Source organism: Pseudophryne corroboree, chromosome 4, assembly GCF_028390025.1.
Source record: "Pseudophryne corroboree isolate aPseCor3 chromosome 4, aPseCor3.hap2, whole genome shotgun sequence".
In the NCBI taxonomy this organism is placed as follows: domain Eukaryota; kingdom Metazoa; phylum Chordata; class Amphibia; order Anura; family Myobatrachidae; genus Pseudophryne; species Pseudophryne corroboree.
In genome coordinates this window covers 253936087-253955057 of record NC_086447.1, presented here as the reverse complement: position 1 = coordinate 253955057, position 18971 = coordinate 253936087, and the positions used below count along the sequence as shown (strand labels likewise).

The 18971-nt window shown below is 47.8% G+C and overlaps 1 protein-coding gene across 1 annotated transcript in view; it reads left to right on the top strand.

The window, feature by feature from the left end:
- EIF2A (eukaryotic translation initiation factor 2A) overlaps positions 1 to 18971 on the top strand; it is a 163992-nt gene that overhangs the window by 70587 nt on the left and 74434 nt on the right. Inside the window, exon 4 of the mRNA XM_063916042.1 lies at positions 9668 to 9786. Coding sequence (XP_063772112.1) covers positions 9668 to 9786 — 119 coding nt within the window. The remainder of the gene's footprint in view (positions 1 to 9667; positions 9787 to 18971) is intronic.

The following is an 18971-nucleotide window of genomic DNA, read 5'->3' as shown; positions in this document are numbered from 1 at the left end:
ATTAATAGTTTCTAGGTATATGGCAATATGAGATCATATCAATATAATAACTCAATAAGGGGTCTTAAAGTAGAGACTAATTAAATTGCAGGGATATAGTGTTTCAGAAATGGTAACATAGAGATGAACATATAGGACAATGGAATAAAGACACAAACACACATAGATCCTAGGCAAAGTAGCCTTTTAGTTTGGACAAATAATTCACATTGAGTAATCATTGATCGGATTTTTGTAGTTTTATATCACACTTTATTTTTCTAATCACACTATATTTTTATATTTCACCAGTCTCTACAATTTTAATGTATATCGAATAAAGGACAGTTATTTTAACAATTATTGTGGTTCTAGTGCATCCGACAAATGCTTCTTTTCTTCTTTTTCTGTTCTTGTATGTAATTGTGGGTCTAGGACCTGTAAGCATTAGGAAAGTACCTGCTAATAGAAATGTATATCCATAACAGATGATTAAATGGTATTATTAAAAAGCAGAAGGAATCACTGAATATCCAAATATATGTAAAAAGAGCTTTCAATAAACTAGTGCAGGATTTGTTCAACCCAATATAAAGTTGGACATGTCATCTGCAGTTTTAAGGTATAACCGAATGATGAGCGCCATCTAGTCCCCAACAACGAAGGGGTTAATGAACAAAATATTATTTGGCAAAAACCAACCATATCATCTCACCATAGGAACCTTCTACAGACAGTCATTTTTGTAACGTGATGATTTTTGGTTACTTTGTATCCAAGGACACCTTGCAGTGATGGAGCCTGCCAGAGACTCTTTTACAGCAGTTATTCTAGACGAAAATGAGCGAGCCTCTGTGTCTGACAACTGAAGCTTGCAATTGGACAATTATACAACATACACCAAAATATCTAGATTAGAGTGAGTGACCATGTCAAAGTCCAGACCTCAATCCATTGAGGTGCTGTGGTGGGTCCACAAAAGAGCTGTGTATAAATCAATTCCCTTTTACATAAATTAACTTAAACCGGTTTCTCTAACGTCCTAGTGAATGCTGGGGACTCCGTAAGGACCATGGGGAATAGACGGGCTCCGCAGGAGACAGGGCACTCTAAGAAAGAATTAGGACTACTGGTGTGCACTGGCTCCTCCCTCTATGTCCCTCCTCCAGACCTCAGTTAGAATCTGTGCCCGGACAGAGCTGGGTGCACTTTAGTGAGCTCTCCTGAGCTTGCTAATAAGGAAGTATTTTATTAGTATTTTTTATTTTCAGAGAGATCTGCTGGCAACAGACTCTCTGCTACGTGGGACTAGCAGGGGAGAGAAGCAAACCTACTAACTGCGGATAGGTCGTGCTTCTTAGGCTACTGGACACCATTAGCTCCAGTGGGATCAAACACAGGAACTCACCCTTGGTCGTCCGATCCCGGAGCCGCGCCGCCGTCCCCCTCGCAGAGCCAGAAGAGAGAAGCGAGAAGACTTCAAAATCGGCGGCAGAAGACTCCTGTCTTCATATGAGGTAGCGCACAGCACTGCAGCTGTGCGCCATTGCTCCCACATTAAACCCGCACACTCCGGTCACTGTAGGGTGCAGGGCGCAGGGGGGGGGGGGGGGGCGCCCTGGGCAGCAATTGAGTACCTCCTGGCAAAATAGAGCATATATACAGCTGGGCACTGTATATATGCATGAGCCCCCGCCATTATTTTACACAAAATCGCGGGCCAGAAGCCCGCCGCTGAGGGGTCGGGGGGTTCTTCCTCAGCACTCACCAGCGCCATTTTCTCTCCACAGCTCCGCTGAAAGGAAGCTCCCCAGGCTCTCCCCTGCAGAATCACGGTAGAAAGAGGGTAAAAAGAGAGGGGGGGCACATAAATTTAGCGCAAAATCACTAATACAGCAGCTACTGGGTAAACACTAAGTTACTGTGTAATTCCTGGGTTATATAGCGCTGGGGTGTGTGCTGGCATACTCTCTCTCTGACTCTCCAAAAGGCCTTGTGGGGGTTCTGTCCTCAAATAGAGCATCCCCTGTGTGTGTGGTGTGTCGGTACGATTGTGTCGACATGTTTGACGAGGAAGGCTATGTGGGAGCAGAGCAGGTGCAGATGAATGTGGGGTCGCCGCCGACACCGGATTGGATGGATATGTGGAAGGTGTTAAATGATAATGTAAACTTCTTGCATAAAAGGTTGGATAAAGCTGTAGCCTTGGGACAGTCAGGGTCTCAACCCATGCCTGATCCTACAGCGCAGAGGCCGTCAGGGTCTCAGAAGCGCCCACTATCCCAGATTGTTGACACAGATATCGACACGGATTCTGACTCCAGTGTCGATGGCGATGATGCAAAGTTGCAGCCTAAAATGGCTAAAGCCATCCGCTACATGATTATAGCAATGAAGAATGTATTGCACATTTCAGAGGTAAACCCGGTCCCTGACAAGAGGGTTTATATGTTTGGGGAAAAAAGGCAAGAAGTGACTTTTCCCCCTTCACATGAGTTAAATGAGTTATGTGAAAAAGCTTGGGATTCTCCTGATAGGAAAGTGCAGATTTCCAAACGGTTACTTATGGCGTATACTTTCCCGCCAACGGACAGGTTACGCTGGGAATCCTCCCCTAGGGTAGACAAAGCTTTGACACGCTTATCTAAGAAGGTGGCCCTGCCGTCACAGGATACGGCCTCCCTAAAAGATCCTGCGGATAGGAAGCAGGAAGGTATCCTGAAGTCCGTTTATACACATTCAGGTACCTTACTGAGGCCGGCAATTGCGTCGGCCTGGATGTGTAGTGCTGTAGTAGCATGGACAGATACTCTGTCTGAGGAACTTGATACCTTGGACAAGGATACTATATTACTGACCCTGGGGCATATAAAAGACGCTGTCCTATATATGAGGGATGCCCAGAGAGACATTTGCCTACTGGACTCTAGAATAAATGCAATATCAATTTCTGCCAGAAGGGTCCTGTGGACTCGGCAATGGACAGGTGATGCCGATATAAAAAAGCACATGGAGGTTTTACCTTATAAGGGTGAGGAATTGTTTGGGGACGGTCTCTCGGACCTAGTTTCCACAGCTACGGCTGAGAAGTCAATTTTTTTGCCATATATTCCCTCACAACCTAAGAAAGCACCGTATTACCTAATGCAGTCCTTTCGATCGCACAGAGGCAAGAAAGTCCGAGGTGCGTCTTTTCTTGCCAGAGGCAGGGGTAGAGGAAAGAAGCTGCACAATACAGCTAGTTCCCAGGAACAGAAGTCCTCCCCGGCTTCCACAAAATCCACCGCATGACGCTGGGGCTCCACAGGTGGAGCCAGGAGCGGTGGGGGCGCGTCTCCGAAATTTCAGCCACCAGTGGGTTCGCTCACAGGTGGATCCCTGGGCTATACAGATTGTGTCTCAGGGATACAAGCTGGAATTCGAAGTGATGCCCCCTCACCGTTACCTCAAATCGGCCCTGCCAGCTTCCCCCATAGAAAGGGAAGTAGTGTTAGCGGCAATTCACAAATTATATCTCCAGCAGGTGGTGGTACTGGTTCCCCTCCCTCAACCGGGAAGGGGTTACTATTCCACAATGTTTGTGGTTCCGAAACCGGACGGTTCGGTCAGACCCATATTGAATTTAAAATCCCTGAACATTTACCTGAAAAGGTTCAAGTTCAAGATGGAATCGCTGAGAGCGGTCATCGCAAGCCTGGAAGAGGGGGATTTTATGGTGTCTCTGGACATAATGGATGCTTACCTGCATGTCCCCATTTATCCACCTCATCAGGAGTACCTCAGATTTGTGGTACAGGACTGTCATTACCAATTCCAGACGTTGCCGTTTGGTCTGTCCACGGCACCGAGAATATTTACCAAGGTAATGGCGGAAATGATGGTGCTCCTGCGAAAGCAAAGAGTCCCAATTATCCCATACTTGAACGATCTCCTCATAAAGGCGAAGTCCAGAGAGCAGTTGCTGATCAGCGTAGCACACTCTCGGGAGGTGTTACAATAGCACAGCTGGATTCTGAATATTCCAAAGTTGCAGCTGATTCCTACGACGAGACTGCCCTTCCTGGGCATGATTCTGGACACAGACCAGAAGAAGGTGTTTCTCCCGGAGGAGAAGGCCCAGGAGCTCGTGACTCTCGTCAGAGACCTCTTAAATCCAAAACAGGTGTCGGTGCATCAATGCACGCGAGTCCTGGGAAAGATGGTGGCGTCATATGAAGCCATTCCCTTCGGCAGGTTCCAGGCGAGGACCTTTCAGTGGGATCTGTTGGACAAGTGGTCCGGATCGCATCTTCAGATGCATCGGCGGATCACCCTATCCCCCAGGGCCAGGGTGTCTCTTCTGTGGTGGCTGTAGAGTGCTCACCTTCTTGAGGGCCGCAGGTTTGGCATACAGAACTGGGTCCTGGTGACCACGGATGCAAGCCTCCGAGTGTGGGGGGCAGTCACTCAGGGAAGAAACTTCCAAGGGCTGTGGTCAAGTCAGGAGGCTTGTCTGCACATCAATATCCTGGAACTAAGGGCCATATACAACGCCCTGAGTCAAGCGGAGCCTCTGCTTCGCAACCAACCGGTGCTGATTCGATCAGACAACATCACCGCAGTGGCTCATGTAAACCGCCAGGGCGGCACAAGAAGCAGGGTGTTGATGGCAGAAGCCACCAGGATTCTTCGTTGGGCGGAGAATCACGTGCAAGCACTGTCAGCAGTGTTCATTCCGGGAGTAGACAACTGGGAAGCAGACTTCCTCAGCAGGCACGACCTCCACCCGGGAGAGTGGGGGCTTCATCAGGAAGTCTTCACACAGATTACAAATCAATGGGAACTGCACAGGTGGACATGATGGCATCCCGCCTCAACAAAAAGCTACAAAAGTATTGCGCCAGGTCAAGAGACCCTCAGGCGATAGCTGTGGACGCACTAGTAACACCGTGGGTGTTCCAGTCGGTCTATGTGTTTCCTCCTCTTCCTCTCATACCCAAGGTGCTGAGAATCGTAAGAAAAAGAGGAGTGAGAACAATACTCATTGTCCCGGATTGGCCAAGAAGGACTTGGTACCCGGAACTGCAAGAAATGCTTACAGAGGACCCATGGCCTCTGCCTCTCAGACAGGATCTGTTGCAACAGGGGCCCTGTATGTTCCAAGACTTACCGCGGCTGCGTTTGACGGCATGGCGGTTGAACGCCGAATCCTAGCGGAAAAAGGCATTCCGGATAAAGTTATTCCTACGCTGATAAGGGCTAGGAAGGACGTGACAGCAAAGCATTATCACCGTATATGGCGAAAATATGTTGCTTGGTGTGAGGCCAGGAAGGCCCCTACAGAGGAATTCCAGCTGGACCGGTTCCTTCACTTCCTACAGTCGAGAGTGACTATGGGCTTAAAATTAGGGTCCATAAAGGTCCAGATTTCGGCCCTATCCATTTTCTTTCAAAATGAACTGTCTTCTCTTCCTGAGGTTCAGACGTTTGTAAAGGGAGTGCTGCATATTCAGCCCCCTTTTGTGGCACCTTGGGATCTTAACGTGGTGTTGAGTTTCCTGAAACCTCACTGGTTTGAGCCACTTAAGACCGTGGAGTTAAAGTATCTCACGTGGAAAGTGGTCATGCTATTGGCCTTAGCTTCGGCTAGGCGTGTGTCAGAATTGGCGGCTTTGTCATGTAAAAGCCCCTATCTGGTTTTCCATATGGACAGGTCAGAATTGCGGACTCGTCCGCAATTTCTGCCGAAGGTGGTGTCATCTTTTCATTTGAACCAACCTATTGGTGCCTGCGGCTTCTCGTGACTTGGAGGATTACAAGTTACTAGATGTAGTCAGGGCTTTGAAGATTTATGTAGCCAGAACGGCTGGAGTCAGGAAAACTGACTCGCTGTTTATCCTGTATGCATCCAACAAGCTGGGTGCTCCTGCTTCAAAGCAAACTATTGCTCGCTGGATCTGTAACACGATTCAGCAGGCTCATTCTGCGGCTGGATTGCCGCATCCAAAATCTGTAAAAGCCCATTCCACAAGGAAGGTGGGCTCTTCTTGGGCGGCTGCCCGAGGGGTCTCGGCATTACAGCTTTGCCGAGCAGCTACTTGGTCGGGTTCAAACACGTTTGCAAAATTCTACAAGTTTGATACCCTGGCTGAGGAGTACCTTGTGTTTGCTCATTCGGTGCTGCAGAGTCATCCGCACTCTCCCGCCCTTTTGGGAGCTTTGGTATAATCCCCATGGTCCTTACGGAGTCCCTAGCATCCAGTAGGACGTTAGAGAAAATAAGATTTTACTTACCGGTAAATCTATTTCTCGTAGTCCGTAGTGGATGCTGGGCGCCCGTCCCAAGTGCGGACTTCTTCTGCAATACTTGTATATAGTTATTGCTTACCTAAGGGTTATGTTATGTTGCGTCAGGTTGTCTGATGCTCTGTTGTTGTTCATACTGTTAACTGGGTAAGTTATCACAAGTTATACGGTGTGATTGGTGTGGCTGGTATGAGTCTTACCCTGGATTCCAAAATCCTTTCCTTGTACTGTCAGCTCTTCCGGGCACAGTTTCCTTAACTGAGGTCTGGAGGAGGGACATAGAGGGAGGAGCCAGTGCACACCAGATAGTACCTAATCTTTCTTTTAGAGTGCCCTGTCTCCTGCGGAGCCCGTCTATTCCCCATGGTCCTTACGGAGTCCCCAGCATCCACTACGGACTACGAGAAATAGATTTACCGGTAAGTAAAATCTTATTTTTTTAAAGAGCAGTGGGCTAAAGTTTCTGAAATAAGATGTAAAAGGCCAATCGGCTCACACAGCAAATGGTTACTTACATGTTATCTCTGCTAAAGGTGGTTCTACAAGCTACCTAATAACGAGGTGTATTTTCTGTTTCTCACAATGGTTTCTTCATGTTGGATTATTTTCTGTTGATCTAAATAATGAGAATCTGAAATCAGATGTGTTATCAATAGACTAGATCACTTAATTTGGCGAGCACTAGATAATTGGGTCATTCCGAGTTGTTCGCTCGGTAAAAATCTTCGCATCGCAGCGATTTTCCGCTTAATGCGCATGCGCAATGTCCGCACTGTGACTGCGCCAAGTAAATTTGCTATGCACTTAGGAATTTTACTCACGGCATTTTCATCGTTCTGGCGATCGTAATGTGATTGACAGGAAATGGGTGTTACTGGGCGGAAACAGGCCGTTTTATGGGCGTGTGGGAAAAAACGCTACCGTTTCCGGAAAAAACGCAGGAGTGGCCGGAGAAACGGAGGAGTGTCTGGGCGAACGCTGGGAGTGTCTGTGACGTCAAACCAGGAACGACAAGCACTGAAATGATCGCAGATGCCGAGTAAGTCTGGAGCTACTCAGAAACTGCTAAGAGGTGTGTAATCGCAATATTGCGAATACATCGTTCACAATTTTAAGATGCTAAGATTCACTCCCAATAGGCGGCGGCTTAGCATGAGCAAATCTGCTAAAATTCACTTGCGAGCGAACAACTCGGAATGACCCCCATTGTTCCTGATGTATAAAAAGATTGGGGAAAAAATAGGGTAATTTTTCACGTGTGTCTGAGGTCACTTTAATTCATTGTCTGGTAGCTCATAGGCTGCTTAACATTTCGGTACACTCTGCTTGCCAATCAGAACAATCCCTGTATGAAGCTAGTCACGCTGAATTTTCTTACTGTAACATACTGTACCACCCAACCTGACATTCTCCAGGAGGGACTTTTCTCTTAATCTATGATTGCCGTCACCTGTGTTGAACAGGTTAATGGATAAGAAAGGTGTTTCACCACAGGTGATGGCTTTCATAAATTAAGAGTGAAGCCCAGGAGCAGAGCATTCTGTCCCTCCTTGAGAGGGTCATGTTGGAGGTATGTTGTAGGTTCCAGTAAGGTTAAGTGCAAAGAAACAGTGGAGCTGCTAGACCTCAAGCAAAGCATTGCGCACCTGAATTTATTATTGTTTTGGGGCTTGGATTATATATCCACATGATAGTGCTAGAAAGTGTGTTCATGTATTTTGTTAAAAAATATATGTAACTTCTCCTTAATTTAATGTCTATAAATTGGTAAAATATGTGGAGGTTTGGAGTTTTTGACATTTCGCTCAAAGTATGTAAAACAGTCTGAAAATGTAACATACAAACCATGGTTATAACTCTGCTGCTTACATTGTATTTGAAATGCAAATGTTGAAAACTGAGATTTATGGGGGTAACCAATTAGACCCTAAAATTTGTTGGCTCTGAAAATTGGGTGTTTTTCGTTATTATTATTATTATTATTATTAATTTTTTCAGGCTATTCAAGTAGCCCCCCTTTTTCCTGAAAAATTTACTTTTTTTTTGTGCAAAAACATAGGTCCACGTCTTTTCGTTGTGTTTTCTCGCCCGTAATCAGGAAAAAAATGCCTTATTATCAGGTATTTGGTTTCACTTGAGTAAGGCGGTGCAACATCCTCTATCAGTGCCGGCTTCAGGGCTAATTTGATAGCCCCAGGGGGAGGTTATTAGCAGCACAGTAAATTACTGTGACTAATTGGATACCGCCCTTAAAAGGGATTGGCGATGCTAGTTTGAACTCTGTAGTAGCTGGTCCTGCGTAGCACCATACACCAAGCGCAAAGGTGACTAAAATACTGGGATACTTTAAAATGGAGGATACTGCATGTGATATATTCATAGGGGAGAATTAAATTGTTGTATCGCTTCCAATCTCCTGTCTAAAGTGAAGGGAGATTGTGGGCCGATATTCAATTTTTCCCCACTTATCTTGCTGATCGCGCCTATTAGAGATGGGTTTGGGTGCGCAAAGCACCTAAACCCGACTAAACTAAGCGAGCATGAAAACACCTGTTTGGCGTATCAAATGGGTGTCTTTAGGCGCATTTCAACTGTAGCGAGCTGAAATTAACTTCTCACATCTGTCGGCAGCAACATTTCAATAGCTGTCGGCTGGTGCCGGGACCCGCTGTGATATTTGAATCCGGACCATAGTATTACACATTATAAAAGTCAGTGTTAGATTGTATCTTCAATATGGGGTAGAGTTTTAGGCTACAGGAGAACTCTAGAGGATTCAGAAATGGGCGGAGTGAATTCATTAGTTGAAATAAGAAGCTAACTGGGGTAAAAGTTCAAAATAGACACAATAAGAGGACGATTCAAATTTTTTTTGGGTGCCCAAAGTAATGGGTGAACATCAGAGCAATTGAATTATTGCTCTGATTGGGTGCCCATTGCTTTATACACGCCCAAATAAACGGGGTTTAGACACGAATAACTGCTTGTCCCATCTAAAGTCCTGGTTCGATTTGGCCCATTTTGCTCCCCCTAGTGGTAACCCCCCAAAGGGGTCAATTAGTTGACATACAACGTAAGATACATACATACCCTATGGGGGTGTGAGGTAAAAAGCACAATGTTCGGGCGATGCAGGGAACCATTTTTTGACCTTTTGTTTACATTGTATGTGTTTCATGCATATCCATTACATCCAGAGTCTGTGCATCGCTTTCTCATTAATGTTTCCGTGTTGAATAGAATTGAATTTGTTTTTTTATTGTCCCCTTTTTATATTTCTTAATCTGTACAGCTCTGTAGATGAAGGCCCTTTAGAAACATATATTGAGATAAAATTATTTGTGTAGTTTAATTATTAATCTGTGAAAGCTCTATGACTTTAAGTGACCTTTTGTGTTTTCAGAATAAACATAGTGAGCAGTGCTGACAGCAAGTTGCTGCACACCTTTGATCTACCCAAAGTAGTTAGCCTTGAATTATCTCCAAAGAACACAATCTTGGCAACATGGCAGACCTACACAAGTAAGTAAATTTCAGCTCTACCAGTACTAGTAAATATTATGGAGACATCTGAGTTACAACTCCATAAAATTCTGGCTACTTTGGTGTTACTCAGGGCAACCTAACAATCGCGTTTTAACAGCATGAACCAGACTAAGCTCTCTACTTGTAGAGAAACAATGGTATAAAACCGTGATAAGTATTACAGGTACACCACCGATAATCCGGCACCCTCGGTTTCAGCACTGTGCCGGATTATCGGTGGTATAGTTGACTGTGATGTCAGCGTCATCGTGACCCCCCACATAGCCTAATTCTATCCAGCTTGTCCCCCACAGCCTAATTCCAGCTATGCAGCATGACTCCCTGCCACAGCCCGACTACCCGCCCGCAGTCAGACTCCCCCACCTGCAGCCTAACTAAGCCTCCGCTGCCTCTCTAAAATCTCCTGCAGCCTTCTAAGAGCCTTCCACAGCCTATCTAGACCCTCCCGTTTACTAATTCTCACCCGCAGCCTAACTTCCCCGGCACTTGATGTGTCCGGATATAAGAGGCTCCAGACCATAAGGTGCCGGATAATCGGTGGTGTACCTTTAGTGAAAATTGACTGCTTTATGTTTTCTGTTATAAATGTAAAGGATTCAGCCAGGAATATTGATGGCATTGGGGTATAACATGTGAATATTGGGAGTTCTGGGCACTGTATGAAGAGGGCTGGAAAAGTGTTCTTCCTCAGCATCTCTGCGAAAGTAAATAAAAGATTTTCTGCTGCGGGGTACACTGGGCTCCACAAGGAATGGACAATGGGGTGTAGAGTAGGATCTTGATCCGAGACACCAACAGGCTCAAAGCTTTGACTGTTCCCAGAATGCATAGCGCCACCTCCTATATCACCCCGCCTCCCTGCACAGGATCTCAGTTTTGTAGTTGGTGCTGCAGTAGCAGGCACTTAACAGAGGAGCTGCTCCAGGCAGCCCCAAGAAGAGCTTTTTTTTCTGAGGAAAAAAGTGAATACTTCAAGGGGAGCAGCAGTGTTACATGTCAGTGGACATTCATGGCTGCAGCTCCGGCTCTCCCCAGCGGCGCTGTACACTCCCGAGCCCTGGTTGCCGGGTAACTACAGCAGGAGGCTCCGGTTTTCTTCTTGTCAGGCACACACGACGGGGGCTCTCCGGGATCGCGCTTCGGGAGGTGGTAAGTGGATCCCGCTTGCGGGACCCTGTCTTTATCGCGATCCGGCGCAGTCAGTGGGAGGCGGCCCGCGCGCGCTGGCGGAGGACACTGTGGCAGTACAGGCGATCCCACTAGATCACCAGGGCATGGGACAGGTCAGGTTTTCTCTATAAACCGTTTTATTAGAGCCCGCAGTACCCGGTGGTTTTGCCAGCAGGGGGATAGAGCTTGGACCTGAAGCCCCTCCCCCAGCCCCAGGGCGCCATTTTCTGCAAATGTTCCCGCCCTGGAGCTGCATATCTGTCTCTCCCTCACTCCCTGGCAGTGTCTGCGGCGCCATTATCCCTCAGCTCACTGTTCCTGGGAATGCTTGGGCAAATCCTCCTATGTAAAGCCGCCTGGTTGTCAGTGCTGTGACTTGACAAGACACTTAAGTATTCTACCTGCCTTTTTTAGTCAGTGTTAGTTAAGAAAGAGTGCACTTAGTCAGGGTTTCCTAGTACAATTACCCTGTGATATACATCCAGTTCTTACTGTGTACTTACTGTTATATCTATTGTTATATAGCTGTGTAAGCTAGTCCAGTGCAGTATTATTGTTAGTAATAACCTCTGCATTGTACAGACTGTGACTATTTGTGTGTGCATTTGATAGCTGAGTGGTGTCCATTTCGTGTCTTTCACTCAACCTGCTATCCCTATATTCTATAACCTGAGGGGGCTTGGTGCGTCAGGTTTTATCTAATATAGGATTTTCACAAAGATATACTATACTGTATTACGTATTTTTCTCTGTGATTTTAGTCACCATATCTCTCCTTTATCTCTGCTGGTGCTGACTACACTGCGCAGGGGTTTGGGCTAGAGGTATTGTGCTGCTGACAAATTGTACTGTGTTACCTGATACTGCAAGTTATATCATGTCTGCTTCTGAGGGTAATGGCTCTGGGGCTAAACACACTGCCGGTGTTGCTGAAGCCGCAGATACCTATGAGGAGAATATAGCAGCTTTGGGCTCTGGTTCTGGGGGCTCCTTGCCCCCCAGTGGGACGGTGGCAACGGGGGCAAATAATGACCCACCATGGGCCGCTTTTTCCACGCTTCTGCATACGCTAGTTCATAAACTAACACCCCCTATGGGACCCCCAATTCCGTTGCAACCGTTTGTGGTCCCTGCAGCTAACCCGCCGTGGGCGGACGATTTATCTGCTCAAATAAAGAAGTTGAACCAGTCCCTGACTACTAAAAAGTCTGACCGTCGCTCGCCTACGTCCAAGGGGTCCTCTAAGCAAGCGCTTGTTTACTCACAATCCACTGCTGTCACTGACACCTCGTCGGATGAAGACGGCACTTACACTGACCCCACAGGTTCTGACTCCGATACGGCTGATGGGGAGGGTGGTTCACATGTGGATGTTCCTGATCTTTTGGAGGCTATTAAGTTAATTTAATTTTACAGACTACGGATGATCCCGAGCCATCCGTTCCTCCTAAGAAACCAGATAGGTTCAAGCGTCAGAAGGTGATTAAACAACTTTTACCTCACTCTGACCACCTAATTGATATACGTCAGGAACTCTGGGAAAACCCGGGTATGAAGTTTGTGCCTCAAAAGAAGATGCTGGCTCGCTATCCCCTCGCGCCGGAGCTGTCTAAGAATTGGGAAACGCCTCCTCCAGTGGACTCGCATGTGGCTTGGATGGTGGTTTCCTCAGCTCTACCGGTCACCACCGTCACGTCTCTAAAAGAGCCTACGGATAAACGTGTGGAGGGTTGTCTAAAAGCGATTTACACCCTCATGGTTGCTGCACAAAGGCCCACTATTGCAGCTACTTGGGCTGCAGAGGCCATTGAAGCATGGGCCTTGGAGTTAGATGCTGAAAACTCCTCTGACCATGCTAGACAATGCTTGTCTTATATTGTCACAGCTTGTCGTTATATTAAAGAGGCGGCTTCTGATGCTGGTATCCTGGCAGCCAAGGCCTCTACTACGTCAGTCCTGGCTCGCCGGATATTGTGGCTGAGATCCTGTCTGTGGATCTGGACTCTATAAAAACTCTGGAGGTACTCCTTTTTAAGGGAGATATTCTGTTTGGGGAGGATTTAAATAAGATTGTGGCTGACTTGGCTACTGCCAAAACTGCCTGTCTACCAAGTACTGCTCCTTCTGTGTTGAAGGCTAAAGGTACTTCCTTTCGCCCCTTTTGTCCTTCAGGTAAAGCAAAAGGTCAGGCATACAACAAGCAGGCCCGCACTTCCAAACCTGGTAAGCCTAAGCCCAAAAGAGCCTGGGTGGCCCGTCAGCCAGCTTCCAAGACAGATAAGCCTGCCGCATGACGGGGCAGGCCTCCCTCTGGGGTTCCCAGAGTGGGGGGCCAGCTTCTAGGGTATACCCTGGAATGGTTGAAGACCACTTCAGATGCCTGGGTACGGGAAGTCGTCACTCGAGGTTACGCCATAGCCTTCAAAAACCGACCCCCTCATCGATTTTGCCAGACAGATGTCCCGTTGGATAAGACAAAGGCAAACACTCTACATTCGGTGGTACAGACCCTCCTGGATACAGGAGTCGTAGTACAGGTGCCTCTTGCGCAGAGGGGCCGGGGGTACTATTCTCCGCTGTTTCTAGTCCCGAAACCGAATGGGTCCTCCCGGCCCATTCTCAACCTCAAGGCATTGAACAGGTTTGTGAAGGTTTCGGATGGAAACCCTTCGCTCTATAGTTCTGGCCTTGGAACCTGGGGACTTCATGGTCTCCCTGGATATACAGGATGCTTACCTGCATATTCCTATAGCAGTGTTTCATCAGCAATACCTGAGATTTGCGATTGGCAACTGCCATTACCAGTTTTGGGCGTTACCTTTTGGTTTAACAACGGCTCCGCGAATCTTTACAAAAGTCATGGCGGTGATGACGGTGGTACTCCGCCGTCAAGGGGTCAGGATACTGCCGTATTTGGACGACTTGTTAATCCTGGCAAATTCCCCAGAACTTCTCCTGCGTCATCTAGATGTGACGGTCCGGTTTCTGCAAGCCCACGGGTGGCTCATCAAATGGAAGAAGTCATCCCTGATCCCTGCTCAGAGCATGGTGCATCTGGGAGCACTATTGGACACTCACATCCAGCGGTTGTTCCTGTCTCAGGAGAAAGTCCTGAAACTTCAGGACTTGATTAGTTACTTCCTATCTTGTCCGCAATTGTCGATACATTCGGCGATGCAGGTGCTGGGCCTCATGGTGTCAGCACTCGACATGGTGGAGTACGCTCAATTTCACTCTCGCCCTCTCCAGAGGCTGATTCTAGCCAAATGGGACGGCCTGCCTCACCGGATCAGGTCTCAAATGATCTCATTGACTCCGGAGGTCCGTCTGTCGCTGCTCTGGTGGCTTCGGGACCAACAACTGTGCAGGGGCCGTCCGTTCTGGATATCCGACTGGGTCCTGTTGACGACAGATGCCAGTCTAAGAGGTTGGGGCGCGGTGCTGGAGCAACACTCCCTTCAGGGGCGGTGGACCAAGGAGGAGTCCCTCCTCTCAATCAATATTCTGGAGTTGCGGGCGGTCTTCAATGCCTTGAACCTAGCCCAGCATTTAATTCAGAACCGTCCTGTTCAAGTACAGTCTGACAACGCCACCACAGTGGCTTACATAAATCATCAAGGCGGCACTCGAAGCCGCCTAGCAATGAAGGAAGTCTCACGGATTCTACAGTGGGCAGAACGCCATCTACCGGCCATATCGGGAATCCTGAATTGGGAAGCGGACTTTCTCAGTCGTCAGGATGTGCATGCCGGCGAGTGGGGCCTCCATCCAAAAGTGTTTCGACTCCTAGTGGAAAGGTGGGGCCTTCCAGACGTAGATCTGATGGCGTCTCGACACAATCACAAGGTTCCGGAGCAAGGACAAGGGATCCTCAAGCAGCATTTGTGGATGCGCTGGCGGTACCGTGGAGGTTTCGGCTGCCGTACATGTTCCCTCCAGTGTCACTCCTGCCCAGGGTAATTCGGAAGTTCAAGCAAGAAAAAGGAATTCTGCTTCTCATAGCTCCAGCGTGGCCCAGACGGCACTGGTTCTCAGACCTGCAAGGCCTATCGTCAGAGCGTCCAATTCTACTTCCACAACGCCCAGACCTCCTCGTTCAGGGCCGCTGTGTCTACCAGCCCAGCTGTCTTTGACGGCGTGGCTCTTGAAGCTTCCGTCTTAAGGGCTAAAGGGTTTTCTGAGGCGGTCATTCAAACTATGTTGCGGGCCCGGAAACCGGCTTCTGCTTGGATTTACTATAGGGTCTGGCATTCTTTCTTTGTTTGGTGCGCATCTAACGATTATGACGCTTCCAAGTTTAGTATAGCCAAGTTTTTGGCTTTTCTTCAGCAGGGCCTGGACTTAGACCTGCGTCTGGCCACCCTCAAGGTTCAAATATCTGCCTTGTCGGTGTGGTTTCAGAGAAAAATTGCGACCTTACCTGATGTGCATACCTTTAGGGCGTGTTGCGTATCCAACCTCCCTATGTCCCGCCTGTGGCTCCTTGGGACTTGTCGGTGGTTTTGGAGGCGTTACAAGAGTCTCCGTTTGAACTTCTTGGTCCAGCTGACCTTAAGTGGCTTTCCCTTAAGGTGGTGTTTCTGCTGGCTATTGCTTCAGCTAGAAGAGTGTCGGATTTGGGTGCCTTGCCCTGTAGTTCCCCATATCTGATATTTCACCGGGTTCTTAGGACTCGTCCCGGCTATCTACCTAAGGTGGTTTCTTCGTTCCACCTTAATCAGGAGATTGTGGTTCCGGCACTTGTTTCTCCTGATCTGTCTCCCAAAGAGCGGTCTTTGGATGTGGTACAGGCACTCCGTATCTATGTGAAGAGAACTGCTCCTATTAGGAAATCTTATTCTCTTTTTGTTGTGTTTGGGTTTCTCAAACGGGGCTGGCCTGCTCACAAGCAAACTCTGGCCAGATGGATTAGAATTGCACATGCTTATGTGAAGGCTGGTCTCTCTGCTCCTGATCACATTAAGGCCCATTCTACTCGGTCTGTTGGACCTTCTTGGGCGGCCCAACGTGGTGCGACCCTTGAACAATTGTGCAAGGCGGCTACGTAGTCCTCTGTGAACACGTTCATAAGGTTCTATGCCTTCGATACTGCCGCTTCCCAGGATGCTTCCTTTGGACGCCGGGTTCTTGTACCCGCTACAGTGCGTCCCGTCCCATGAGGAACTGCTTTAGGACATCCCCATTGTCCATTCCTTGTGAAGCCCAGTGTACCCCGCAGCAGAAAACGAGTTTTATGGTAAGAACTTACCTATGTTAAAACTCTTTCTGCGAGGTACACTGGGCTCCACAAGGCGCCCACCCTGACGCACTTAGCTTCTTTGGGTTGGTATGGCATTAGCCACTGACACGTCTCCTGTCGTGAGAATGCGGTGTTTTGGCTACTAACCGTTGTTGTCTCTTTTCCTGCTACTGCATTGGACTGGTTAACTAAAAACTGAGATCCTGTGCAGTGAGGCGGGGTGATATAGGAGGCGGCGCTGTGCATTCTGGGAACAGTCAAAGCTTTGAGCCTGTTGGTGCCTCGGATCAAGATCCTACTCTACACCCCATTGTACATTCCTTGTGGAGCCCAGTGTACCTCGCAGAAAGAGTTTTAACAAAGGTAAGTTCTTACCATAAAACTCGTTTTTGCTGTGAGCTGGCGAAGATGTGTTAAATCCTATATGTTTAATTGGGCTCCTTACAGCTCATACTAAGGGCAAGATCCAATTGTTTTCTCTCCAGTAGATGCCGCCCAACGGAACTATTCAATTGTTGCTTCGTTCGGGCGTGATCAGGTGCTGGCCCCTGCACTTCAGCTCGCACCTCCATGGGGTGCTGAGCTGAAATGAGCAAAAAGTGACCCATATGGGAAATCAATCAGGACTTTTCGCGTTAAGGCCATTACCTTGGTTGGGTTTACTGCTTTACGCGGCTAAACCCAACCTCTCTGGGCATGATAAGAAAAGCGCAATTGAATATCCCCCTCGATCTCCCATCACTTTAGACGGGAGATCGGGTGCGATAAGCAATTGAATTCCGCCCTATATATGTAATGGGACTCATCTTGTGCCTTTTCAGTTGCAGTGGAAAGGAGGAGTAGCCTATTTCTAGGTGTTTCATACTGAAAACAGCCCTTATTTCCCCTCACTCTCCTCATAAGTTCAAAGGCCAGACTTTAATAAATAATTTGCTAAATATAGGAAGTTTGCTGTTTGCCAGTGGTCACCATGAAACCTAATGAAGTTCAACCAAAACTGCCAAGCAGAATGACTATAAAATGTTGGTGTCCGTTTGTTCAAAGCTGTTAAAGAAGTTCCCAAGTAGCATCACATAATGTGGGACACTATAAATGAATGTTAATAATAAGATGCATAAAGTGGTCCTGCTCCGAGCTGTCATAACCACAATGCATGTGATACATCATGGGAACATTTGGCCAGTAAGTAAGGTTTTATCTCCTGCCCTATTGATGTCTATCGAAGGTATAGGTTCCAAATACAGCATGTATACACCATATTGCCATTTTCAGTTGCATCTTGCTCAGGGTGATTTGGGTAAGTATACTCTCCAGTATTGAAAATGCAGGTGCGCCTGCATTTTCTTTTCTCTAACGTCCTAGTGGATGCTGGGGACTCCGTCAGGACCATGGGGAATAGCGGGCTCCGCAGGAGACAGGGCACATCTAAAAAAGCTTTTAGGTCACATGGTGCGTACTGGCTCCTCCCCCTATGACCCTCCTCCAAGCCTCAGTTAGGTTTTTGTGCCCGTCCGAGAGGGTGCAATCTAGGTGGCTCTCTTAAAGAGCTGTTTAGAAAAGTTTTTTTAGGTTTCAATCTCAGTGATTCCTGCTGGCAACAGGATCACTGCATCGAGGGACTTAGGGGAGAGATTTCCAACTCACCTGCGTGCAGGATGGATTGGAGTCTTAGGCTACTGGACACTTAGCTCCAGAGGGAGTCGGAACACAGGTCAGCCTGGGGTTCGTCCCGGAGCCGCGCCGCCGATCCCCCTTACAGACGCTGAAGAGACGGCAGAACGGAGGTCCGGAAAACAGGCGGCAGAAGACTTCACAGTCTTCATGAAGGTAGCGCACAGCACTGCAGCTGTGCGCCATTGTTGTCACACGGCTCACTGACTCAGTCACGGAGGGTGCAGGGCGCTGCTGGGGGCGCCCTGGGCAGCAATATAATTACCTTTAGTGGCAAAAGAAATACATCACATATACCCATTAAGGCTATATGTATGTATTTTGACCCAGGCCAGTTTCTTAAAAACCGGGAGAAAAATCCCGCCGAAAAAGGGGCGGAGCTTATTCTCCTCAGCACTCAGCGCCATTTTCCTGCTCAGCTCCGCTGGTGAGGAAGGCTCCCAGGACTCTCCCCTGCACTACAGAAACAGGGTAACAAAGAGAAGGGGGGCATAAATTGGCGATATTTATATATTAAGAGCGCATATATAGTAAACAACACCTTCTAGGGTTGTTTTTATACATTATAGCGCTTTTGGTGTGTGCTGGCAAACTCTCCCTCTGTCTCCCCAAAGGGCTAAGGGGTCCTGTCTTCGATTAGAGCATTCCCTGTGTGGCTGCTGTGTGTCGGTACGTGTGTGTCGACATGTATGAGGACGATGTTGGTGTGGAGGCAGAGCAATTGCCGATGATGGTAATGTCACCCCCTAGGGAGTCGACACCGGAATGGATGGCTTTAGTTATGGAATTACGTGATAATGTCAGCACACTGCAAAAGTCAGTTGACGAAATAAGACACCCGGCAAACCAGTTAGTACCGGTTCAGGCGTCTCAGACACCGTCAGGGGCTGTAAAACGTCCTTTACCTCAGTCAGTCGACACGGGTACCGACACAGATGAATCTAGTGTCGACGGTGAAGAAACAAACGTATTTTCCAATAGGGCCACACGTTATATGATCACGGCAATGAAGGAGGCGTTACAGATCTCTGATACTGCTGGTACCTCAAAAAGGGGTATTATGTGGGGGGTGAAAAAACTA